The 25,855-nt window shown below is 42.0% G+C and overlaps 1 protein-coding gene and 1 long non-coding RNA gene across 6 annotated transcripts in view; one reads left to right on the top strand and one right to left on the bottom strand.

Annotated features, from left to right (window-relative positions):
- Positions 1 to 23,402, top strand: part of LOC146513500 (Golgi apparatus protein 1-like) — a 45,649-nt gene extending 22,247 nt beyond the window's left edge. Inside the window, exons 11-28 of one of the 5 annotated variants that reach the window (XM_085166804.1) lie at positions 1,463 to 1,616; positions 2,406 to 2,447; positions 4,714 to 4,938; positions 5,363 to 5,425; positions 6,331 to 6,444; positions 6,610 to 6,698; positions 9,416 to 9,533; positions 10,247 to 10,339; positions 10,669 to 10,806; positions 11,278 to 11,401; positions 11,913 to 12,055; positions 13,607 to 13,708; positions 14,294 to 14,401; positions 14,723 to 14,843; positions 15,127 to 15,233; positions 16,696 to 16,859; positions 17,479 to 17,552; positions 17,654 to 23,402. In XM_085166804.1, coding sequence (XP_085022930.1) covers positions 1,463 to 1,616; positions 2,406 to 2,447; positions 4,714 to 4,938; positions 5,363 to 5,425; positions 6,331 to 6,444; positions 6,610 to 6,698; positions 9,416 to 9,533; positions 10,247 to 10,339; positions 10,669 to 10,806; positions 11,278 to 11,401; positions 11,913 to 12,055; positions 13,607 to 13,708; positions 14,294 to 14,401; positions 14,723 to 14,843; positions 15,127 to 15,233; positions 16,696 to 16,859; positions 17,479 to 17,542 — 1,969 coding nt within the window. In that variant the 3' untranslated portion in view covers positions 17,543 to 17,552; positions 17,654 to 23,402. Of the gene's footprint in view, positions 1 to 1,462; positions 1,617 to 2,405; positions 2,448 to 4,713; positions 4,939 to 5,362; positions 5,426 to 6,330; positions 6,445 to 6,609; positions 6,699 to 9,415; positions 9,534 to 10,246; positions 10,340 to 10,668; positions 10,807 to 11,277; positions 11,402 to 11,912; positions 12,056 to 13,606; positions 13,709 to 14,293; positions 14,402 to 14,722; positions 14,844 to 15,126; positions 15,234 to 16,695 lie in introns of all 5 variants that reach the window. The other 4 variants (XM_085166806.1, XM_085166803.1, XM_085166805.1 and 1 more) reach the window with 4 other exon arrangements.
- On the bottom strand, positions 272 to 23,315 carry LOC146513501 (uncharacterized). Its single transcript, XR_014875146.1, has 2 exons — positions 23,253 to 23,315; positions 272 to 875 (listed from the first exon to the last, which is right to left on the bottom strand). It is a non-coding gene; the product is annotated as an uncharacterized LOC146513501 (long non-coding RNA).
- Positions 23,403 to 25,855: the final 2,453 nt, after the last annotated feature.

Raw genomic sequence — 25,855 nt, 5'->3', positions numbered from 1 at the left:
GCTGTAAAAGTATTCTTGGTTAGTTGATTGCCTCCATTTAATGCTGCGACCATAGATGGTATAAAAACACTTGTTAGTAAAGTGCTGATTGGAAGCCTTGAGAGTTTTGCTGTTGCCATCTGCTTTGAAGTGAAAGTTGACAAGTGAGGATCTGAAGTGAACCTGAACTTAGGGAGGTATTTAGATGTCTGTGGGCCTGGAAGGATTTTTACAACCACAAGCACCGCCCCCCTAGGGGTCATTTTTTTTTTTTTTTTAAAAAGTAGGTTTAAGTAGAGCTGGGCGATATATCGAGTTTTTAAAAAATATCGATATATTTTTATACGAGATATAAGATGTAACAATATCCTTTATATCGATATAGTCTATGTTACGTTATAATTATACTTGTGGAGCCACAAGTTTGCCTCTCTTTCGTCCACTTTTGTCTTTACCCAACGTTACTCGGCCTCGCCTCTCCTTCACTGAACACAACTCCCCCTCCTCCCCCATCGCTTCACCTGCAGGAAGCGACAAGATGGACAAGGCAAACCTCCGTTAACAAGTTACTGCGCATCGCCCCGTGCGTGGGGCTGGACGCCGTCAACGTGTTAGCTAGCTAACCACGCTAACGAGCTAACCACGCTAACGAGCTAACCACGCTAACGCCATGCAGCCCAGAGGGGCTGCACGGCCTGAAATCCTTTCATTTTCTCAAAAGTTGACAGCGCACCTTATGTATGAATTCTGGTTGTGCTTGATGGCCGCGAACCGATTTTATGTGGAACACAGCGCTCAGCAATCTGTCAAAAAATGTTTTAGTACGACTTTGGTAAGATACGGAGCTGCACCGCTTGATGGATTGTCGGAGCATTACGGCTACCGTAGTCTGGAGCCTCGCGGAGTGATACGTACTGTGCTTCAACGCAACATTACCCTACTGTGTATAAGGACCATAAATGGCACCTGTTAAGAGACGTGGTTACAAAGAGGATTTCAAACTCAATGCTGTCAGTCACGCAGTAGAAGTTGGGAACAGAGCAGCTGTGAAATCTGTCTTTGTTATTATGCTCTGCGTCTGTTAGTTTACATTTTGACTGCACAATTGTGAGCTTTTTGTTATGCACAAAAACAACATAGTTTTCTTTTATTTATGGAGCATTATTATTTAATAAATGCTCATAATTTATTTTTGAGTAAATTTTATGTACATCTATGCTCTATGTTAATAAAAGTGCCTGTGTGACATCTGGGACACAGCTTTGACTAAGAACTCTCTTTTTGTTCTTACTTTATGGCTTAAAAAAAAAAAATCGAGATATGAATTTTGGGTCATATCACCCAGCCCTAGGTTTAAGACAGTCCTGCATTGGTTTTACGTTTCAGAGCCAGGATCTTCGTCTATCTTTTCTGTCTGTGCTTTTGCCCCAAAGAGACAGCTGCAGGTATTAATCTGCCTGTCACACCCTGTGTCGCTGCTTAGGTTGGATCCGATCCTGTACAAGAAATGTCAGTCCGATGCATCCCGACTCTGCCACACTCACGGCTGGAACGAGACCAGCGAGTTGATGCCGCCTGGTGCCATTTTCTCATGCCTGTACCGCCACGCCTACCGCTCTCTGGAGCAGGGACGAAGGGTGAGTCTCTGCCGTTGATTTAATCTGATGATTAAATGTGAAGATTGCAGGACTTGATTTGTTAATAGAACAGTTTGTTTCAGGAGAGGTAAATGTAAAGCACAAAAACCTGGCTTATAGGGCGTTCATGCAGCCATAGGAGCTCTGTATTTACACTAGGAACATAGACTAATTTTATAAAGAGACTGTGGCTCAGTGAAGTGTTGCCTTAATTGTGTGACTACTTACAGTATTGCAATTAGTACAGTGTACATTTTGTTTTCAAATGACCACTGCAGTTTTTTGGACTAATTTGGACATTTTTATGCCAAATAAGCGATTTACAGGGGCAACGTTTTGTATACTGTCAGTGGCTTGAAAGGCCTCTTAATTCAAATTAGTTGAAAAAGTGCATTTTTCTACAGTTTAGGCTTTTTAAATAAAAGGTCATTTAAATGTTCCTCGCTTTAAGCTTTCTGTGTCTGCACAGCTGTTTGTTTTTGTTCTCAAGGTTGTGACTTATCTGTAGGCTCAGCCTAAAAGTGCAGATACATTTCAGGGTCACAGAAGATAAACCCTTGTTTAGTCTGATGAGTTTCTGCCAAATGTGAAAAATACTGGAAATGTTTTCAGTTTGAAGGAGGTGAAGACGGCTGTGACGAATTCAGATGAAGTGACTTTAATCTTTATTTAATACAAACGCACAAAGTTGCTTCAAGCCTGAACTGACAGCAACTTGCATGTGTGAAGAGGTAAATGTAAGGTGCCAAATATATACAGGAAGTCTCTGACCACAGAATGCTCTCATAGTTCCCCAGTGGTGAGTCTGAAGCGGAAAACCATGGTTCGATGGTGAGTACCTCTTACTGCTGCTGATCTCATGATGCTGCTCACAGAATCGCATCTTGGATGATTACTGGTGGTTTGTAGAGGAGAAGTGATTGTGATGGATAATTCCCACTCGCTCTCAGTGCATGTGGGAGCTGGCTTTTAATTGCTGAAGTGAGCTGCTGAACCCTGAAGTGAAGAATCAATATGACGATCCACTTACGGAAAACTTGGTGATGCTGATGATTCAGCTGCAGCAAAATTAAGCCTTTGATTAAAACAAGCAGTGTAGGAAATGCTGGCTGTGTTTAAGGTGATACTCCACCCAAAATGTGTTTTTCCAGTTGCTGAGGCTTGTAACAAGTTGTGTGAAATTAGTTAAACACCCCATGATGTTACAGAGAGAACCTTGCTAATCAAATTACCCTCTGTGTAGCATCTGGCAGTGGTGGGGAGGAAGAATTCCCTTTTTGACAGGAAGAAACATCTATGAAAACCAGGAAGTTGTAAAACGCTGCAGTACCTGGAATGTCCACTTGAGGCTTGAGTGTAGGGTCGGTCCCCATAGACTAAACATGTTGTAAACATGTTTACAGCCTGCTGCAAAAAATGTTTTGGCCTGTATGGGAAGTTTCACATACCTTGAGCAGGTGTCTGTGCTCCAGCGGTCATTAATATCAATGCATTTTAGTAACCTGGGAATAGGGATGGGTACCGGTATCCGGTGCCATTATGGCACCGGTTCTGACATAAACGGTAGTAACCAGACCGAAAAGCAGCGCACATTTTGGTGCTTTATTTTCCTGAGCTGTGATACACTTTGGATTCTAGCCAATCATTTTACCTTTCCAAGGATAGTAGGCGGGTCCAGGTACGTACGTTCTTTTAGAGCAGAGCTACAGATTAAAAATGCCCAAGGCGATGCGGTTAAAAGTCTGGCTGTACTTCACAGCAAAATATGCAAACTCAGCAGCTGCAACAAGTGCTTTAAGCTGATACTGTGATACTGTCAAAGGAGGTAACACCTCGAATCCGATGAAACACCTGGTGACGCATAGCGTTTTTTTTAAAAGCCGAGAAATGCGCCGTATTTGATAGCTTGCTGCGAGACCTCACACCGAGCACATCTACTGCGGGTGTGGTGCCTGTTATCGACCCGGAGTTAGCAACATCCCCCAAAACCCCGAAGAGGAGAGTCCTGGCCCCTAGCCCTGCCAGTGTAGCAGAAATGATGAGGATGATGATGCAGCAGCAGCCGTTCTTCTCTGCGTGAGTAGCTTAATGTTGTTCGTGTGTAATTTACGTTGAGTAGGCTAACCACGTTATTACATTAATGCATGTAAGGTGAACTAGCAAACATCATCATAGCTACATGCGGCTGTCTTCTTGTTTGATGGCAGATACTCCCTTCACCCTGGCCAAAAAGGCTAAAATGACCAAAGAAAAAGTGGAAAACAGTTAAACATGAGAGGTTTTTGGACAAAATTTGTGTTTTTTCCATTGATTAAGCTGCTTCCAGCCAAGAGTGATACCATATATGCCCCATAGCTGCAGAAAAGGCTAACATTGTTATCTTTTTACAAAAAAACAGCTAAACATGAGAGGTTTTTGGACAAAGTTTGTGTTTTTTCCATTGTTTAAGCTGCTTCCAGCCAAGAATGATACCATATATGCCCCATAGCTGCAGAAAAGGCTAACATTGTTATCTTTTTACAAAAAAACAGCTGAACATGAGAGGTTTTTGGACCAATTTTGTGTTCTCCGTTCTTTAAGCACCGGTTTGAGCACCGTTTAAGCACCGGCACCGTTTCAAAAGTACCGGTTTGGCACCGGTATCGGATAAAACCTAAACAATACCCATCCCTACCTGGGAATGTGCAGCTGCATTACAAGTACAGACTGGAGAAATACAGTGTGACAAAATCATTAATAGCTTTTTAAAGAGCTCAAATATCGCAAAGACCTGTATACAGTGCAACGCTGATAACGAAGACTTGATTAGTAGAAAGGCAATGCTGCTCTCCGCCATTGTCGTCTTTGTTAATGAGAAATAAATCGTGAAAAACAAGTGCCATAAAAGTATTAACGTTTAATGTCAATATCACACTCTTTAATTTTATCTGTTAATATTGAATTAAACGTACAAATCTAAAGGCTTTTGAGGATTAAATGTAAAGGACAGACACACTAAAAATCTTGGGTGGAGTGTCATTTTACAGTGTCCGTGATTAACAACAGCCGATGCTTTGGTGGGTAATTTGATGACGATGTCGTCATCGTCCTCCTGCAGCTCTCCCGGGACTGCAAGGTGGAGGTGCAGAGGATTCTCCACCAGAGGGCGCTGGATGTGAAGCTGGACCCTGAGCTGCAGAGGCGCTGCATGACTGACCTGGGAAAGTGGTGCAGCGAGAAAACGGAGGCCGGGCAGGAGCTGGAGTGCCTGCAGGACCACCTGGACGAGCTGGTTGCTGACTGCAAGGAGGTGGTGGGAAACCTGACCGAGCTGGAGTCCGAGGTTAGCTTGTCTCCGTACACTGCAGTTTCTTTAAAGCGTGCAAAACATTAGTTACAAACATGAGACAACTGATGTTTCCAAGGTTCCTTTGAGGCATTAAAAGTATTAAAATCAAAGGAAGGGCTTGAAATGAGTTTTGCATAAATTTGCTGTATGTAGTTAAAGATGATTAAGGATGATTTAAAAAAAGACTTGGCCCTTTTTTATAGGTGTTTACAAACCAGTTTCCAGTTGTCTGAAAAGTTGTATTATTTGCACTGAATTACTGTCAGACAGCAGGCGGTGCATCAACCTGATAATTAACTTCTCAGTACAGTAGCAGACATTTGGACTGAAATAGTGAGTTTGAGCCGTCCCACTCTGATAAAAGCAGGTTAACCTGAACTGGCTGAAGTCATTTTGAGTTTGTGATTTCCGTCTGCAGGATATTCAGATTGAGGCGCTGCTGATGAGAGCTTGTGATCCCGTCATTCAGGCCCACTGCCATGTAAGTATGAACTGATGAGCACATCTTCCTTCAAACTTCAATTCTTTGGACATTTTCTGTGTTTTTGGGCGAATATACTAAGTTTGGTTGAGACTCTACAACAGCCTCCAAGCAAACTGATGTTCCTGTGACTGAAGCTGCGACGTGTAACGTTTTTCCTTAGCAGGTCAGAGTCGCCATATACTCAACAATGGAAAAATGGAAATGGAAAAAGCTGAAGGCCTGCCAAGGAGGATATTTTGCAGTTTAGTTAAATTAAAAAAAAATTTCATCTGTAACAGCAAAATCAAATTTTCTCTTGTGGACAGTCCCCATGCTCTTATTTTGAAAATTCTCTGCAAACCAGCAGTCCTTTCACAGCTTATGTTTTCCTTCCAGTAGGTTCATCTTTTCACAGTTGTGAGACAGTTATTTCCAAAGCTGCCCTCTTATTTATTGCCACAGTGTTGTCTGGTTCTCCTTTTGTGCCCCCCTGAAGTTTTGCCTTCTGAGGGGTTATTTGTTTGTTTTTAGGATGTTGGGGGCTGGACTGAGATGGTCCCTGACCTGGGTTTTCCCATGTGTGGTCTAAGTTCTTGACCACAAAACAAAATTTCAAAGTTTCTGTGTTTGGTCAAAGCTGGCGCCACACGAAGAGCTCGCTGTTCTTTGCTAAAATGCTCATGAACAAGTTCTCGTCACACTGAGAGGTTATTTTTGATCAGATGAATAAGACGGTGACTTTTATTTTTTATCTCACTTGAACCATCTTGCATCTATGCAGTGTGATTACATTTTTCACAGCTCTTTCAAAGCATCTTCTGCTAAATACAGCATGTTGATTACTTTTGTCAGTTTCAACATATTTCAGAGGAAGTTGTCGATGAGTTCAGTCTTCCTTCTCCTTTTCTCTGTGCGCCTGGCAGGAGGTGGCTGATAACCAGATCGACTCTGGTGATCTGATGGAGTGTTTGGTTCAGAACAAACACCAGAAGGAGATGAATGAGAAGTGTGCCGTGGGAGTGACACACTTCCAGCTGGTGAGCAGACTGATGGAAATGTGTTGGTGCAGGAGTAGAAGAAGAATGAGCTCCTAATGTTTTGTTATGCATAATCTTATCAGTTTAGAAAGGCTGTAATATTCCTGCAGCTTCTTGAAATCATTAATAACCAACTGCTCTGACTGCCCTTCTGCCCGTCCACAGATTCAGGTTAAAGATTTCCGTTTTTCCTACAAGTTCAAGACGGCCTGCAAGGAAGACGTCCTCAAACTGTGTCCCAACATCAAGAAGAAGTAAGACAAATACAGACTTGAGCAAAATCAGCCATAGAAGATATCACAAATGCAAAAAGCACCAGTATGTCCAACAGTTGATTGGATATGTGACCATACAATCTGAATCTACTGTCTGATTGGGTTTTTTTCTAAACATACCCTCAGTTTTTAGGTGTTTGTGTTAGTGGTGTCCAGTCAGATACAGTCCTGTTAGACCTGCTGAGGTTTCCAGCTCTGTGTTTCAGAGTGTGACCGATGGCTGAATTATACTGTGAGCTGCCAGCAGCCTTTTTCCATCCAGCAGTCCAAACACAGAGGACAGTTTCACATGTAGGATGTTTTTTAAAAGAAATGATCTGGATTCACAAGCCTTAGAACCACACTCAGCAATGCTCTGTGATCACGTCTAAGTTGTTGTTTCTGGGTTTGAGAGTGTAAATGTTGTAGAAACCTAAGATTGTAACACTACAGTTGGTGGAAATGTATATTTTTGCATTGATGTTGACCACTCAAAGCTCCTTAACCCTTTAAAACCGGTCAGAGCAGCGCGCTCCGTTTTGCGCAATTACTTTTAAATCCCGGTAGCTCTGCAACCACGTGAGCTAGCGCAATAATTTTTTTTTGCATATGAAACCGGAGGAGTTGTACTTACATCTTATGCCATCAGCTTGTCCTCGGTCACAGTTTCCTTCCACATAAAGCTTTGCAAAAACTGCATAAAAAGCACTTGCAGCAACAAAAACATAATATTCCAGAAACACGCTTTGCCGATCCGATCAGCTGTTCATAACACTTCCTACATTAGAATAGACGTCAGCGCGAACTATCGCATGTCCTCCATGACCTGCCCGAAACCGGAAGTGATGTCATTTTCGCGGAAATGTAGTTTTTTACCATCAGGGCCTCATGAGCCTATACTGGTGTTTTTAAAAGTTATCTTTGACTTTATGACTTTCTGTGTGGTTTCTGGGATGCTTAGGACTCATATTGCACTGCTGGAAATAGTTTATTTTGATGCATATGCTGCTTTCTTGCAAATTTGCATTATAATATTTATTTTCGTTTTTCCTGCAGTATATAAAAATTGGTGTATTTCAAAAATAAAACTATGAAGACACTCAAAATAAATTTCCTGTGGTGGGAAACTAGTTTGTGCAACTTTTTTGTATTTACAGTTTTGAGGGATAAGCCTCTTAAATTTCTCTAACTAGAAATATATGTTAAAAAAACAAAAACGATTTTCAATTTTTTTGTAGTTTATTGCACTTTTTTGCAATTTATGTAATTACTATGCACTTAATGCAGACATATTATTAAAATCTAGGCTGTAATGGTTGTATTGATGTATAGCAACTTGAAATGCTCCCAAAAATGGCTCCACAGCATGTAAAAATATAATATAAGCTCTGGCGGACTTGGTTCTATGGTAGGTCTTAAAGGGTTAAGCTGCATGCTACATTCACACAGATCTTTATTCTATGCATTGGACAAATTGAACTGTATTGCATAATTAGCTATGGTGATGCTTGTGTCCATTTGATGTCTGTGAAAATCATAACTCCCAAGTTATGATGATGGAAAAAGAGCCTTTCAGGTTTGCATGCATGAACCTGTGGATGGATCTTTACTGGTTTCCTGTAGTTTAAGTCTGCAGATCACTGAAGGTCTCTCAAGCAGTCCGCTGCTTACTGGGCCTTCTCACCTCTGTCACCTGGCAGGCATGCTGCAGGCCAGCAGGGGTCTGCAGTTAATATTGAAAGACGGGTTTTAGACAGGCTAATCTGAACCTAGTGCTGGATTTGCAGACCCACTTCAGGGTCTGTTGCATGTTTTTTTTCTACATACACTATAGGTTGAAAAGTGGGCTTCAACAGGAAGTTCACCGAGGGGGAAAATTACAGCACTAGATTGCAGCGAACTGAATTGTGTCATCTTACTCCTCCTGACTGAAGTATGTAGTCTAGCTACGGTGGCTGCTCTAGGACAAATAGCTTTGGTTGCCATTCATCTGTAGCGAGTGTCGGCTGCCAGTTTGCTGTTTACATCAACTGGTGTCTATTCAGTAGAACGAGTGTGTGTCAGATCGGTCGATGAGTAAGAGAAGCTGTCTTCTGACCGATAACAGCGATACTGAGGTGAACTGTTGAGGGTATGTTGAACTCCTCTGTGGGTAAGCTCAGCTGGTGTTAGTGAAGTTGTGGAGTGGATCTCACGTTGTTGGATGTGAACACTTGTAATTAGACATGTTTTTTGTTTTGCTTTTTTTAAATAAACTCAGAAAATGACTGACTGCACCTTTAAAGGTGAAAGAAGCACTAAGAGAAGCACAGGCAGCAGCTGCAGTGGAAAACTAATTATAAAAACCTCTGTTTCACTTTGAAGCTGCTGAAGCCCACTTTACCAACTGTTGTTCTAAATATGTTGACACTGCCCCCTGGTGACAGTACATGGCTACAACATGTAGCTGTAGCTTGGTGTGTAAGCTTTGGGTTCACACCCATGCTGGCCACTAAACTCCACTCTGTCCATCTCCAGCTGTGGTTTTGGTGTAATTTGCTTAATCGAGCTTCACTGTTACTCAGCAGTTTATTCTAACACAGATCTTTCTACTTCTTTTTTCTTTAATTAAAACTTTAAATTGGACACTTTCTGCTTTTTCTTACTTTTTTCTCATCTGCTGATCATACTGAATCTGACCGGTCGGGTGAACCTCTGTGACTTCCTGTCGTTGTCAGGGTGGATGTCGTGATCTGCCTCAGCACCACGGTGAGAAACGACACCCTGCAGGACGCCAAGGAGCAGCGGGTGTCTGTCAAGTGTCGTAAACAGCTGCGGGTGGAGGAGGTGGAGATGGTATGTTCTCTGACTCTCTGTCACAGTCGGGCAGCGTAACGACCTCAGCCCAGAAACGTATGAAACAGCCCAACATGGTGTTAAAAGAAAATGATTTTAGAACCTTTAGTTTTAGGCTAAGTATGTTTGGTTTTCTGTGAGCTTATAAAAGAGATTTAACCCGTGTTTGTAGAAACAGTTAAAATATATTTCTCTATCAGGACGCATGTGCAGATGATTCTGGTTCACAGCAACAGCAGCTGCAGTTTTATAACACCTTTTTGTGCAGTTCACAGCACATCACACATGACTGACAAACCCAATAATAATAAATGGATTAGAAGCAGTTAAAAAGAAATCAAATGGAAAAAGTGTAAGAAAACAAAACGGTAATATATATATAATGATAGAAAACATGCAGCACAAAGACTTAAGAAGTCAAAATATTAAGATGGAATAACACTTGGATACCCTGATGTCAGTAGGTGCGTATTGAAATGTAAATAAAGTAAACTGACATGAGCGGATCTAGTTTATGCTCCAGTCACTTTTCCAAACCTGGAGTAAAAAGTAGCAGCAAACGGCATCGTCTAAGGTTCCTCCTGGGAGCATCTGGTGTTTTTCTCTTTTCCGGTGTGCTTTGTTGAAGCGAGCAGAGATCCTTCGTGTCTTTAAAGTTTTTATTTTGTGTCTGTTTCCTTTAAATTCTCCAAATCTCCCTCAAACGTCTGCAGTCAGAGGACATCCGTCTGGAACCGGAGCTGTACGACTCCTGCAGGACCGACATCGGCAGGCTGTGTCAGAACGTGGCCTTTGGGAATGCACAGGTCAACACACACACGCAGCTCTTCTGATATAATTAAAAACAACCTGTAAACTCTCTGTGGACCATGTTAGAACCAAACTTTAACCGCCGCTGCCACCACAGTGCAGACAAAAGTGTTTCCTTAACACTGAACGAATGAAGAAAGAGCCGGCAGCTTTAAAACCTAAAATAATTTTACCGCCAGTAGATTTTACCTGTAACTTTGTTGGGAAATCCGTAAAATACAAAGTACGAATGTAAGGAGTCGAAGAAAATTTTTAAACATTCTGACCTGTACAAAAAAGAGAATTTATTTATTCATTTATTTCTTTGTTGGCTTCATCTCTGCAGGTTATCGAGTGTCTGAAGGAGAACAAGCGTAAGCTGAGTTCACAATGCCACCAGAAGGTCTTCAAGCTGCAGGAGGTGGAGATGGTTGATTCTGAACTTGACTATCAGCTGATGAGAGTCTGCAAGAACATGATCAGAGTAAGCAAGAGAAGAAAAACAAGATCAGTTTCCTTCACTCTGAACTGTGAACATGAATCTTAGGATCAGGACTATTTCTTAGCGAGTAATTCAGACCATGTAGCAGCGTGTTAATGGCTAACCTTATGTTGTGCATGGACGATCTCAGACATTCTCTTGGCTGAAGTCTTTTCATCATCACCATCTCGTTTCTGGGTTATGATGGTGTTTGTCTCTGCCCGTCGGGGATGCTTATCCTCCATCTTTGTGCTGTTTGGTAATTTAACGAAGAATAAAGCAGTTTTTCATCAAATGACCAGAAACATCACAGACTCGTTATCTTATCCTCTGGCGTCGGTGGCCCCTCAAAGGGTTTCTTTTGGTTAAATATGGGCCTCGGGGTGTGGGCGTTTCTTTAATTGTGGGTCCACGAGGGTTTGATGTTTGTCGTTGTGATTGAGCCGAATGTAACGGGCTGTTTGATGTGTTCAGCGCTTCTGTACAGAGTCAGACGGGAAGAACGTTCTTCAGTGTTTGAAGCAGAACAAGAACAGCGAGATGATGGATCCCAAATGCAAGCAGATGATAACCAAGCGACAGATCACCCAGAACACAGGTACACACACACACACACACACACACACACACACACACGAGACAAAGAGGAGACTGTGACTCAGTCATTTACATGTTTTTCGTTTTAGTTATACCTCCAAGAATTTAAATGTAAACATTTCCCATTTACTAGTAAAAGAATAAACAGTACAGCCAAAGCACATACCCATTATTATTTTCTTTGACCTCATTTATTTGCACCAGTCTTGTTTCAGCTCATTGTGAGAGTCTTTACAGTCTCTTTGGATTCTCCTTTTCTGCTCAGTCTTGCTGTGAGTGCATCTCTGTGCACAGAGTGGAGCTGCGGTGTAACAGTGAAAACATCAAACACAGCTAATAAAACATTATAGATGAAATACAGTAGAGTAATTCAATAAAACAGAGCTAAATGAAATGGAAAGATTAATTAGAATAAAGCAGCTCAAGTCTAAATAAGCCGAGGTGAGAGAACAGATGAAGTGTTGCTTGTTAGCATGAGATCAGATTTTCGTCTGTTATGCGTTTGTTTCCAGACTACAGGCTGAACCCGGTGCTGAGGAAGGCCTGCAAAGCCGACATCCCGAAGTTCTGTGACTCCATCCTAAAAAAGGCAAAGGATGAAACCGAGCTGGAGGGTCAGGTCATCTCCTGCCTCAAGCTTAAATACGCCGACCAGGTGAGAGCCACGGCTGACTTTACCAAACCTCAGTGTCACATCCAGGTTTTACTGGCTCTAGGGACGCTGCTTCACTGAGCAAAAACATTCAAACTGATTTTATTTTAACAAATATGAACCTGTAATTTATTTATTTCATCTGTTAGGTGTTGATCATACACTTAGAATAGCTAAGAATAGTTGGGTTGGGGGTTATTCTGCTCATTTCCAGATCCATACTTTTATTCTTTGTCTCCAGTGAAGCAGCTTTAGTGCAGCTCCTCTGACTGAGACTGAGACTGTTTAACCCTTAAAAGCCGGTGGGAGCGGGCACGCTCTGTTTTGCGTAACTATTTTTAAATCCCGGTAGCTCTGCAACCACGTGAGCTAGCACAATAATTTTTTTTGCATATGAAACCGGAGGAGTTGTACTTACATCTTATGCCATCAGCTTGTCCTCGGTCACAGTTTCCTTCCACATATAGCTTTGCAAAAACTGCATAAAAAGCACTTGCAGCAACAAAAACATAATATTCCAGAAACACGCTTTGCCGATCCGATCAGCTGTTCATAACACTTCCTACGTTAGAATAGACGTCAGCGCGAACTTTTGCATGTCCACCATGACCTGCCCGAAACCGGAAGTGACGTAATTTTTGCGGAAATGTAGTTTTTTTTACCATCAAGGCCTCATGAGCCTATACTGGTGTTTTTAAAAGTTATCTTTGACTTTATGACTTTCTGTGTGGTTTCTGGGATGCTTAGGACTCATATTGCACTGCTGGAAATAGTTTATTTTGATGCATATGCTGCTTTTTTGCAAATTTGCAGTATAATATTTATTTTCGTTTTTCCTGCAGTATATAAAAATTGGTGTATTTCAAAAATAAAACTATGAAGGTACTCAAAATAAATTTCCTGTGGTGGGAAACTATTTTGTGCAACTCTTTTGTATTTACAGTTTTGAGGGATAAGCCTCTTAAATTTCTCTAACTAGAAATATATGTTAAAAAAAACAAAAACGATTTTCAATTTTTTTGTAGTTTATTGCACTTTTTTGCAATTTATGTAATTACTATGCACTTAATGCAGACATATTATTATAATTTGGGCTATAACGGTTGTATTGATGTATATCAACTTGAAATGCTCCCAAAAATGGATCCACAACATGTAAACATATAATATAAGCTCTGGCAGACTTGGTTCTATGGTAGGTCTTAAAGGGTTAAGTCCCTTCCCCTTAAATCAGCTTTCTTCTTATTGGTTGCCTATTGTAAACAGAAGGTTTGAACAACCTCTATACCTGTGACATTATTTCTGATATGTCCTCATTGTCTGGGATCATTAGGATCCCAGAGAAGACAAAAGACTCTGAGCTTTTGGCTGCTGAATAATTATTTGAAACTTCAGAAATGTTTAATTTGAGCAACCCCCGATCTGCAAGAGAGTGTTGCTCTCTATCCACACAACTTTTAATCAATCATAATAAGATGAGAAGCGTTGGTGAGTCCGCCTGTAGATGGTGAAGGAGTCATTTGTGGAATAAAAGTAAATTTTTGTGTGTGGCAGCGTTTGTCTCCTGACTGCGAGGATCAGATCCGGGTCATCCTGCAGGAGTCGGCGTTGGACTACAGACTGGACCCTCAGCTGCAGATCCAGTGTGCAGAAGAGGTTTGCTGCTCTCCACTTTCACTGTGACACACACAGTTTATTCTTCCCATCACTCCATCCTAACTCAGGTGTTCATTTTGTGCCCGAGCACATGCGTCATAATTATTCTTATTGGGTAAATATGTAGGAATAAAAACAGCTGACATTCACTGTGATGTAGTCATGTCTCCAGCAGGAGGTGCCAGCTGCTTGGTAATAAATTACTGCACAGATATCAGCGGTACTTTACGTTCTACCTGCTTCTGGGTTACATTTGAAGGCATGCATGCAAGTCTTGGGAGCAAAAAGCAGCGAAATATTTTCATGAAAACAACATAAGTGCTAAAATTAAACACAGAGTAAAAATATGAATCTCTTTCATGCACACGTGCCGCTCCTACGCTTCGTTCTGTCAGAAGATGTCGAACAAACGATGACTGGATCGTGACTGAGGCAACAGATTTAAGAGAAACATCACCAGAGTTTAAAAATATGGATTATTTAAGAGCTGCTGAGAAGCTTAATGTGACTCACAGTGAGCAGGCAGGAGCTCAGAGGGGCTCTGACAGCATTAATGGCTTTTTATTGATTATTGTGTGTTTGCAGATCTCCAGTCTGTGTACAGAGGAGGCAGCAGCTCAGGAGCAGACAGGACAGGTGGAGGAATGTCTAAAAATCAACCTGCTGAAGCTCAAGAAGGAAGGATGTAAGAAGGTAAAACAAGCTGCCTTCACTGACCGCTCAGACAAACAGACCATCATTTGGATTTCAGCTTCCAGCTGTAAAGTAATCGTTTCTTTTATGGTTTCATTTTCATTTACAAACTCTTATTCTTATGATAGAAATCAAGCGTACCTCTTTGAGTTACAGTGATGTAACTGTGGCTATTTTCTGGCATCAATGTTTAAACGAATCTTTTAGAAAGAAAAAGAGGAATCACACTCTCACGATCCTTTCTTTCTAGAAGCTTTTCTAACGACACATTTATGCTCCTCCTCCTCTCCCGCTCCCTCCTCTCCCACGCTGACCCCGCAGGAGGTGTTGAACATGCTGAAGGAGAGTAAGGCGGACATCTACGTCGACCCCGTCCTTCACACGGCCTGCGCTCTGGACATCAAACACCACTGTGCTGCCATCCCACCCGGCAAAGGACGCCGTGAGTCAAACTCACTCAGAAGTCATGTGACTCAGACACGAAAAACAAACGTCCCACTTTTTATTTCAACGACTGGCTGCTATTCAGCGGCCGTCAGAACACAAGAAGGGCAAACTTTGCATTGCAGGAGCAAAATTAATGTTATTTATTTTTAATCATGCAGAGAAAAGGTAGCAGAAACAAACTGCTTCTTCTGCATAATACACAGAAACTACAATCCCCGTCCAAATTCTGTTTGTCTTTCAGTTTATTTATATCTAATGGAAGTTTTGTGTCCCATCAGAAATGTCGTGCCTGATGGAAGCGCTGCAGGACAAACGTATTCGTCTGCAGCCCGAGTGCAAGAAGAGACTTCAGGATCGCATCGATATGTGGAGCTACGCTGCCAAGGTACACGCACCGAGCAGGGAAACACCTGTGACACACGTGCGAGGTCTGCAGGTGCTATCAATCAAGTTCAGCATAACCAGGATTGCGCTACATGATTTGGCTTCACTTAATCTATCGCAGGATCTTCCAAGAGTGGGAGTGCTATTTTCCAGAGCGCTGACTGGTGGTGATTTTGTATGTCTTGGTCTCTTATCGTCACATTACCTGCTCCAGAGTAAGTTAGGCCTGCAGCATAGGTTGCTATGTTAGCGGTCATTAAAACCAGCTTTAGGTTTAAACCTGAAAACACAAGATTAAACTTGAAGTTGTCGCCTTTGACCTTTTTGAGTCAGTTTTAAGAGACTTTTATTTTGAAATTGATTACTTGCTTTTACCTCATAATTGGACGATTGAACACATTTTTATTTTATTTATGAAATATTTTTGAATAAGTAATTTGCACAAAAGTTTAACCCTTTAAAACCGGTCGGAGCAGGCACGCTCTGTTTTGCGTAACTATTTTTAAACCCCGGTAGCTCTGCAACCACGTGAGCTAGCGCAATAATTTTTTTTGCATATGAAACCGGAGGAGTTGTACTTACATCTTATGCCATCAGCTTGTCCTCGGTCACAGTTTCCTTCCACATATAGTTTTGCAAAAACTGCATAAAAAGCACTTGCAGCAACAAAAACATAATATTCCAGAAACACGCTTTGCCGATCCGATCAGCTGTTTGTAACACTTCCTACGTTGGAATAGACGTCAGCGCGAACTATCGCATGTCCGCCATGACCTGCCCGAAACCGGAAGTGACGTCATTTTCGCGGAAATGTAGTTTTTTACCGTCCGGGCCTCAATGAGCCTATACTGGTGTTTTTAAGAGTTATCTTTGACTTTATGACTTTCTGTGTGGTTTCTGGGATGCTTAGGACTCATATTGCACTGCTGGAAATAGTTTATTTTGATGCTGCTTTCTTGCAAATTTGCATTATAATATTTATTTTCGTTTTTCCTGCAGTGTATAAAAATTGGTGTATTTCAAAAATAAAACTATGAAGACACTCAAAATAAATTTCCTGTGGTGGGAAACTATTTTTTTGTATTGTAACTTTTTTGTATTTACAGTTTTGAGGGATAAGCCTCTTAAATTTCTCTAACTAGAAATATATGTTAAAAAAACAAAAATGATTTTCAATTTTTTTGTAGTTTATTGCACTTTTTTGCAATTTATGTAATTACTATGTACTTAATGCAGACATATTATTAAAATCTGGGCTGTAATGGTTGTATTGATGTATAGCAACTTGAAATGCTCCCAAAAATGGCTCCACAGCATGTAAACATATAATATAAGCTCTGGCGGACTTGGTTCTATGGTAGGTCTTAAAGGGTTAAAGGTGCTTTTATTTTTTCTCTGAAATGACGCAGGCTTTTAATTTGAAGTAAAAAACAAACGTTGTCTTTCTCTCTGCCGTCCACCAGGTGGCGCCTGCTGAGGGACTTGGGGACTTGGCCATGCAGGTGATGACATCGCCGTCCAAGAACTACATCCTGACCGTGATCTGTGCCGGTGTGGCGCTGCTCTTCATGATGGGGCTGTTCTGCGGCAGGTTCACCAAGCGAGTCACTCAGGAGCTCAAGGACAGGTAGACCCCGCCCCCCCCTCTGGGGTCAGGACATATTTAACGACCGCAACTGAAAAAGACCTCCTCGCCATTTCACCCCTGATGCTCCTGAAAGTCTGCCGCATCGTCTTTACTTTCCTCCTGCAAGCTTTTTCACCCTCTCTCACAGCTGGGGGCATCTACACGGGAATGACGTTACCCACAATCCTAGCTGTCATTCAGAGATTTTCACACATTCTTATCTGATATATCTGGAGGAGTTTTTTTGTTTGTTTTTTAACTCTTTCTCTTTTTGCTGTTGGTTTAAGGGGCAAGGATAGGGAGGGGATGTGGGGTCGGAGGTCAACGGTTATAAGTCAAGGTGAAAAAATGAAATGCGTAGGTGTAAATGTGTAGAATGCAGGGTGGGCAAATGCTCATGTGTAATAGAGCAGTTTAATGACTCCAGTATTTTATTGATAAGAGTGTGTGTTGCTGTGAAGGTATGTGTGTGAGCGAGTGTGTGTTGCTGTGAGGGTGTGTGTGAGATCCAAACTGTCTTTATGTCGCCAGATTGTTTTTCTCCTTCTGCTTGAACAGGTTTTTGGAGTTTATTACACTTTTTTCCCCCCTCTCCTTTTTTTGTGCTGATTCATATTAGATTTTATCGCCAAGGGACTGCCAAGTGGGCGGTGCCAGCCAGCCCTCGACCGAGCCACAGATAAAGAGGCGAGGGTGGGGCCACAGAGTTGCACCTCACACACTTTGGCCAACTCGCTACAACCGGAATCACTTGTGGTTATTTTACTCGGGGTGTTTTTGTTTGTTTTCTCCAGATGGAGAAACCTCATCAATCCGGTGTCTTATTTTCCCACAGCACAGCCTGTGTCATAAATGCACCGCGTGTGTCCACCTGCCGCTCCCATCATTGCCATCTTGGGTGGGATTTTTTTTAAAAAAACATCAGACTCTGCTCAGACTGGGATGGAAACCAGACGTTTTGATTGCCGCCCATCGCCGCGCAGAGTGGCTGTCGGTTTTGTGCTGGTTGGTACAAAAAAGCTGAGAAGCAATGCAGGAAAAAAAATAAAGACAAAAAAGAAACAATTCTAGATTACTATAGAGATGTGAACATTTTTGTGTAAAAATGATACTGGAATCATTGCACATTTTTCGTTCTTTTTTTTTTTAAATATCTATAAATATATATATATTGTTTTGTCATAGCCTTATTTATTTGTTTACTTTTTTTTCATCTATGATTTGAATGTTCTCTGGTTGCCTTTTCTCCAGCGAGACTTCCTTCTTCCTGCAGGGGGGGTGGGAGGAGGGAGAGGAGAGGCAGGGCGGGGGGAGGCAGCAAAGGTGTGAACACCTCCAGGTGTCAAACTCCTCGAGGAACTAGTGGATTTTCACGTGGGACGGTGCGGATTTTGAAATGCTGCATGCTTCCAGCTCCGTGTTTTTCTTCTTGGGCTTGACCAGAGTCACTTTGCATGATTCCTGGTTCCAAATAATCTTTATTTGCTTCCTACTGGTTGACTGTTCCTGCTAAGCAAGAGATCTGAGCAGCAGATGGGGTAAGGCTTGACCGGATTAAAGATATCTTCTCTTCTTCTCTCTCTCATCATACAGATCCAGGATGTAGAGCAGCCTGAAGCCGGAGCTTTCCAGTTATTGTACATACACTGGCCTCGTTATTAGAAACATTAGATTTTTTTTTTAAATTATAACAACATCAGTAGCATCAGTTCAACAGAAGTTGTGTAGGTTCACCTGAGGCAGTGTCGAGCAGCAAAATGCAGTTTGCCATTGTCAACTTGATGCCGACTCCAGCACGAGTCAGTGTTCAAGGTTACCGCAGAAATAAAAATGTTTAAAGCTTGTCACAAAAATCATTTTGATCTCTGTAGATGGTTTCTCCTTCATAGCTGCACTCTGGGTAAATTCATTCGTAGCTCACCTGCTCCGACTTTGTGAAGACTTAAAGTTAGGCGTGAGGGAGCTTTGTGGGCAAATAATTGGAATCACTGAGCTCTGGAACGTGTTTCGGGTGTCTTCTCCTTTGATGATGATAATGAATATGACTTTGATGTGCAGGTAATTCTTCTAACAAACCATCCAACGGGTCTCTGCTTTAGTAATCATGGTATTGTCTTTATTTTTTCGCTTGTTACTTGCCACTAATTACTCTGTTACTGTAAAGTTGTCTCAACAGCATTAAACAGAACATGAGATATGAGGTGCACACCAGTTTTTACCACGAGATGGTGCAACAAGGCAAGAGATTAAGAGCATGTTAGTCTCTTAAGGGAAGGCAGAAACATTTCAGTACACCCCTGGAAGAATTCTGCCCCCTGGTGGTGAAAGTGTTACAAATGTTACCTTTAACACTAACTGGCAGGTTATGCACACTCACAGTTTACACCTCTCCCCTCTTGTCCAGATACGGTCACTTCTGGCTCTGTAAAAGCGTACACACAGACATATATAGTCTGTGGTTCTGTAGAGGAGGACGGATTGCTCGGAGGGCGTGTTTGCGACGCTCAGCCTGCAGGTCGATGCCCGAGGAGGCGTTCAGTCTCATATAAACACGTGTGAGCAAACACTAAATCGATGGCCTCTCCTCTCCCTGCGTGAGCTGATCATATGTACATGTGTATGATACTGAGTGACGATAACTTACTGTAAACTACATGTACCGTTCCCCTTCTAACTGTCGAAGCTTGGCGTGGTGAGCGCTGCCCTCTCTGCTTGTAAATGAGACGTTCTGCTTCATTGAAATGCCTTTTTTTTTCCATCAGATTTTGTTTGTTTGTTTTTAAATCAAAGTGTGCCTAACCGCCGTCCCGCTGTACAGGACATCCCAGACGACCTGTTGCACCCAACAGAGGGTGACGTGTGGCGTATTTGACCGATCTTTTTGTAAAACTCTTGTTTGTTTGAATCCATTGAGCTCCTGATTGGTTTGGGGTTTTTTTGTCCACTTTTTTTCTTTTGTTGTTGTTGTACAGATGAAAAATTGGACAGTTTGTTAATGATAATAATAAAGTCTGCAAGGTTTCTACTCCACTGTTTGTTTATTTCAAATCCAGCTCAACCAGAATTTACGTTGTGAAATGTAATATCTGTACATGTGGTAATACTTGAGCTCTGCACGAAAATATGTAGTGCTTTTTTTTTTTTGTGCATCTATATAAACTTTGAGGAAATGTTTGATTCCAAGTGGGACAGATGTTTGTTTCTACAGTGAGGTATTTGTGTGACATCTGGATGTAAATGAATAGGAGCCAGAGTGGGTGTCCATGTATATGGCTGCCACAAACGATTATTTTGATAGTCGACTAGTCACCGATTATTTTTGCGATTAGTCAAGTAATCAGATCATCATCCATTGGACGTAAAACATACAGATTATTGCACCAGCAGCATCTGCTCTAATATAACTATCATTAGCTTACAGCTTTAAGTGTTTAAGGTCTGTGCTAACTGAAAATAGACAAGATGATAGTTTATTAAATTTTAATGAAATTTGCAGATTGTTTCGGTGAAGTTTAATAAACTCCTTGCTATCTAAAATATAACAGGACACCGGAGTAAATTCTCGAGCATCTCTCACTTCTGATAATCAGTTGTCTGCTTGACGTTTATTCAGCTGTGTAAAAACTACAACTTTAATCTCAGCCAAACCGATTTACTCAGGAACAAATAAAATACTGAAAAAGCCAAACAATAACATTTTGAAGTTATCTAAATGACTTATATTACATGTTTAACCTGAGTAGCAAAAGACGGCGGTGGGTTTGAAAACGATTTCCCGGGAGTCCGGTGTTCTCACGGCTCTAGTGAGCCTAGCCCCCAGCTAGCTATCGAGCTAGTGGGTAACAGACGTCTCCGAAAACGTCGGAGCGCTTTTGAAAATATGTGGTGTCTTGATAAACTGAGCAGATATTTGAGGTTTACACAGCTACATTCTCGCCTGAAAATATGTTAAACGTTTATTTTGTGACCCAGAAAGAATAATAAGAGTAATATTAAAACTAACTAGCTGCCGCCATTGTTGGAAACTGAGCTGGGCTGCGCTATGAATTCTGGGACACAGCTTCTTCTTCGGGGTTTAACGGCAGCTGGCATCCTTGTACATGCAGTGCTGCCATCTTCTGTTTCAGTCCGTTATTACACTCTTAAATCCTACTACTTATTCCTGCGTCTTTTGTGATCTTACAAAACTTCAAACGACGCGTCGACTATTAAATCAGTCGTTGACGATTTTAATAGTCGACGTAATCGTGACTAGTCAACTAATCGTGGCAGCCCTAATGTATATGTCTGCTTTTATAATATGGAAAAATTGAGAATTGCTAAAAATGCACTTCGGTTGCTGAAGTGATATTTGTGTGGCATCAATGAGTAAGTTTAAAATGCCTTCAGAACAGACCCTTACATTTAGGAAATAAGTTTCCTATTCTTCAGGTAATTATGCTAAAACTTTTCATATTTTCACATCAGTTTGCGGGGCTTCAGCTCAGTTTTTTTGAAGCTTAAAAAAAAAATCCCAATTTCAATTTTTTTTTAAAAGTTCTCATCTTAAGAAACCGCTGTGTCCAAAAATCTGCGTGTGGTGTTGGAAGAGACCAGCTCGAGCAAAGTGTGGATCGGGCTGTACTTTCATGTAGTTCCAATTTGTACCACAAGGTGGCACAACTATTTAAACTAGTCAAAGGAGCTTGCAAAGAAAAGCGTCTGGACTTCTTTAAGTTGCTTGAAGACGTTTCACCTTGTTGAGAATAGATTCCTTAATGTACATCAACGTTAAAGAGAATATAGTTGTGATTGCTTGCAACATTATAATATTGTGGTAATGGGTGTAAGGATACAAAATAGAAAATAGGCCTGGGATGGGAACAAAGAACTGAGGTTCAAGAACAAGAACAATCAACCCCCACCCCCGGGGCATGAAGCAAGAGTTACTGAGGGTGAGAAGCAGACAAAGGGCAAATGGGCACTACCATAAAAGAAGATGGGGGTCAGGGTGTCAGCACCCTTGGCCACTGTACTAGTATTTCCATTGTGGGGGTGTTTACTGTAGGGGGGAGGAGACCAGAGGTTATAACTGTAACTGTTGTGTGGAGTTCTTTAGATCAGCCTTTAGCATAGGACTGCATAGGAATGCAGTGTGCTGATCTCCAGATGCATCTGTAAGAATAATGGGTAATAAAAGGATTGTGTAAAACATGGAAACATCTCAGCGTGAAAGAATCGCAGAGACCGGCGTTGTCTCAACAACCTCTCATCTGAGAAGCTTCTTCAGTTCTAAGTTCGAATTCTTCAAGCAACTTAAAGAAGTCCAGACGCTTTTCTTTGCCAAGCTCCTTTGACTACGATGACCTGGATGACTGAGAACCTTCACAGACATATTTAAACTAGTGTTTGTGTAACCAGGCACATCATTTAAAAACACTTTATATACCACACTGCCTCGGAGACAAAACAAAGCCTCATGAGACTAAAACTGTCCTCTGGGGGTGAAAGTTCGAGTTTGCAGTGGGCGATCACAAAAAATGGTGGCGTCCTTCGTTATCAGACTGCAGCTCTCAAGCAAATTCCCGTCAGTGGCCTCAAACATCAACATGCAGACAGTCGCAGTGCTGTGGCTTCACTCTCATCTCCAACTATAGAATCTCTCGGTTGCTCGCTGCACAATACAGTACAAAGTTAAGCCCCAAAACGTGAATGAATGCAGTGAAACTTCCTCTGAATTAAAGGACATGTTTTGCGGTTGTGCAAACTAAATCACACACAGTACCTTTTACGTTACAGCCCACCATTGTTTTAGGCGTTTCGCTGTAATCTGGCTTCCCCTCTGCAGCCTGCGGCTCCAGTGTTTTTCACTCTGGTCTTTCCTGCTTCTATTTGTGAACAGCACTGGCTCCATTATCCAGAACAATAGACCTTCACTCACAGAATGAAATGGTGCACAAAAGCCGGAGCGCCCAACAGTGATGCAGCCGTGAATCCACCCGCTTTCCCTTCAAACTGGGTGGTGGGGTGACATCACCTGTGTGTGCATCAGTGAAGGCCTGAACGAACACATCCAGGTGCTTTGATACACTCTCACAACTGAGAGTAGATCTTTACTTCCCCTAAGAACAGTTTTCTTCTGACTTTCACACTAAGCTTTGTTAGGTAGGGCAACGTTTTAGGCGGACATGGATGTACCTGAGTGCCTAACTCTATCCTGCAGATGAACCTGGAAGCAAAGAGCATAAAGGTCAGAGTGGGATGTAATAAGCGTGATAGCCTTAAACTTGCTCTGCCTAGTTTCCCTCCCTGACACAGGTTTGTGAGTCGTCAGTGGTGGATCACTTTTCCTGAAACACTGATATCTTTTCTAAAACTCTCCTGAACAAACCTGGCTGACGTGAGGTGCGTGACTCTTGAGCAGTGTTGCCAACTCCTCAGTAAGGAAAATCGCTATTGGCTGTCCTAAAAGTCGCTAAATGACGTCATCACCTAATTTGCATAATTGGTCATGCTAATATAATTGTAACCTACGTTGTTGGAGAGAGAAATAACATCGTGGAAGAGACATAAAGTGAGTAAAAAACGTCCTAAATGCATTTAGAGTTTATTTAGAGCTACAAATTAAATTTCTTTTAGCAATTATTGTTTTTTAATGTCACAATTCCAACCCTGCTCCTTTATCCAGGCTTCGACTGGCAAAAGTGACCCGAAACTGGCACTCTGGTGTGTGTGTGTGTGTGTGTTTATAAGTAGTTTTAAACCTTGTGAGCCACAAAACAGCATAACAGTAAAAGAACTGACTGCGTAACAGTCAGTGCGGGAGCGGCGGCTTCGCTTATGCGCGATTCATTTGCGGTTTGGATGCATAGGTGTGAACATCTCCTGCTGCTGGGGGAGGACTATCCTCCGCCCGTGAGCGCTTTAGCACGGGTGAGGTGCCCACGGCAGCACCGCTGCTTGTTCAGAGTAAGAGCAACATGCCCTTTCACGTCAAAAAGTCGTCATAAGTCTCCAATAACACCAGAAAAAGTCGCCAGATTTGTCGCTAGTCGCTTTTTAGAAAAAAAGTCGCTAAGGGGTTCTGAAAACCCGCTAAATATAGCGACAAAGTCGCTAAGTTGGCAACACTGCTCTCGAGCTTGGCGGTGTTTTGATTCGCGGTGACTTCCTTGTTGTTGCTAAGCACCATTCATCTGGCCATTGCTGCAAAGACTAACAGAATTTCCACGAGGACGATAAATGTGATTTACGTATTTTCTCAGGCTACGTCCACACGTACACGGGTATTTTTGAAAACGGAGATTTTCCGTTTTCATTTTAAAAAATAATCCCGTCCACACGTAAAGGCAGAAATGAAGGAAAACGCTGCTAGGAACATGCCAAAGCAGCAGGTGGCGATATATTCCTAACCGTGCAGAAATGTTGGCCAATCAGAAGACTAGAAGCCTCGGTGGGAAAAAGTAAACAAAGCTGGGGCATAGAAGCAGAAACGAGTCTTATGTGTGGAGAGACAGTAACTGTGTGTGTATATGTAAGCATTTAAACACTGCAGAGAGTACAATTAACAGTAACAGTATTGTAGAAATTCATTTCACCGAAGCAATAACGTGGCGCACAGTGTGACGTCAAAAAATGCGCACACCTTTGACGCTGCGTTTTCTGCGTTTTCTGCGTTTTCTGCGTTTTTCTCGTCCACACGTAAATGCAAAAACGGAGTTTTAGAAAATATCCACCCTGGCCGGAGTTTTTAGAAATCTCTGTTTTCAGTGACCAAAAACGCCGTTTACGTGTGGACGAAAGGTGCAAACGCATAGAAAAATCTGCGTTTTCAAAAATACCCGGGTACGTGTGGACGTAGCCTCAATTTACCGAGCATTTCCTCATCTTTGCATTAAACATGCTAAAACTACAATAACCAACTGCTTTGAATTAACGAGACCTTTAAAACCGCCTGCATATTTCTGGAGTGTTTTTGATACGTTACTAAGCTGAGACAAAGTACTTAAAGAAAAGAAAGAAAGTATGAAGTGATTCCAATTAAACAAAAGGGGGGGAAATAATCAAATGCAGGGAACGTTGTATTCCATCATGATATTCCCTTTGTCTCATGGTGTGAATGGGGCTGATCTGGCAGTGTGGATGCTTCTCCTCAAACATCTGTGCTCTGTGAGACTGTCTCTGCAGGCATGCAGGGTAAACATACATGTCTGCGTTTGTGCTGCCTGTTTTTATGTGTTCTGTCTGACCCGTGGAGGCTTCGGGCCGTCTCACAGAGCCGTGTTAAATTCTTCAGCCCTGCAGACCGAAACACATGGAAGTCATAGACTGCACAAAAGACAAACTACAGTTTATGATTTTAACATTTCAAGACAAAAAACACACCTTCCATTATTCACAGCTTTTAACTGCACATGTTAAAGGCGACACGATGTCGAGGTAAATGTGTTTATTCTGTAGTTTGGGAAAAATCATAATACAAAGTTTGCAAACAGTATCAGCAAAGAGAAGTTTTAATACAGAGAGTAAAAATGCTGAGTCATGCACAGCCACGGTGTATCAGCACCTCTGATGATGTTATCATCAGGTAAATCGCCGCAGGTTTTTCCAGAATCCTTAACCTTGCAAAGCCTGATGAATCATGAAATAATTGCCATATAAATTGTTTTACTTTATTCCATTCAAGCGACCACTCCGGGTGGGGGATGAGTTCCTGCCCCAAGTGGAGGAGTTCAAGTATCTCGGGGTCTTGTTCGTGAGTGATGGGAGAAGGGAGCCGGAGATCGACAGACGGATTGGGGCTGCAGCTGCAGTAATGCGGACGCTGCACCGGTCCGTCGTGGTGAAGAGGGAGCTGAGTGTAAAAGTGAAGCTCTCAATTTACCGGTCGATCTACGTCCCTACCCTCACCTGTGGCCACGAGCTGTGGGTAGTGACCGAAAGGACGAGATCGCGGATACAAGCGGCAGACATGAGCTTCCTCCGAAGGGTGGCTGGCCTCTCCCTTAGAGATAGGG

This window comes from Neolamprologus multifasciatus, chromosome 7 (genome assembly GCF_963576455.1).
Source record: "Neolamprologus multifasciatus chromosome 7, fNeoMul1.2, whole genome shotgun sequence".
Lineage (NCBI taxonomy): Eukaryota > Metazoa > Chordata > Actinopteri > Cichliformes > Cichlidae > Neolamprologus > Neolamprologus multifasciatus.
Note: the sequence above shows the minus strand (reverse complement) of the source record. Positions and strands in the feature narration are given on the sequence as shown.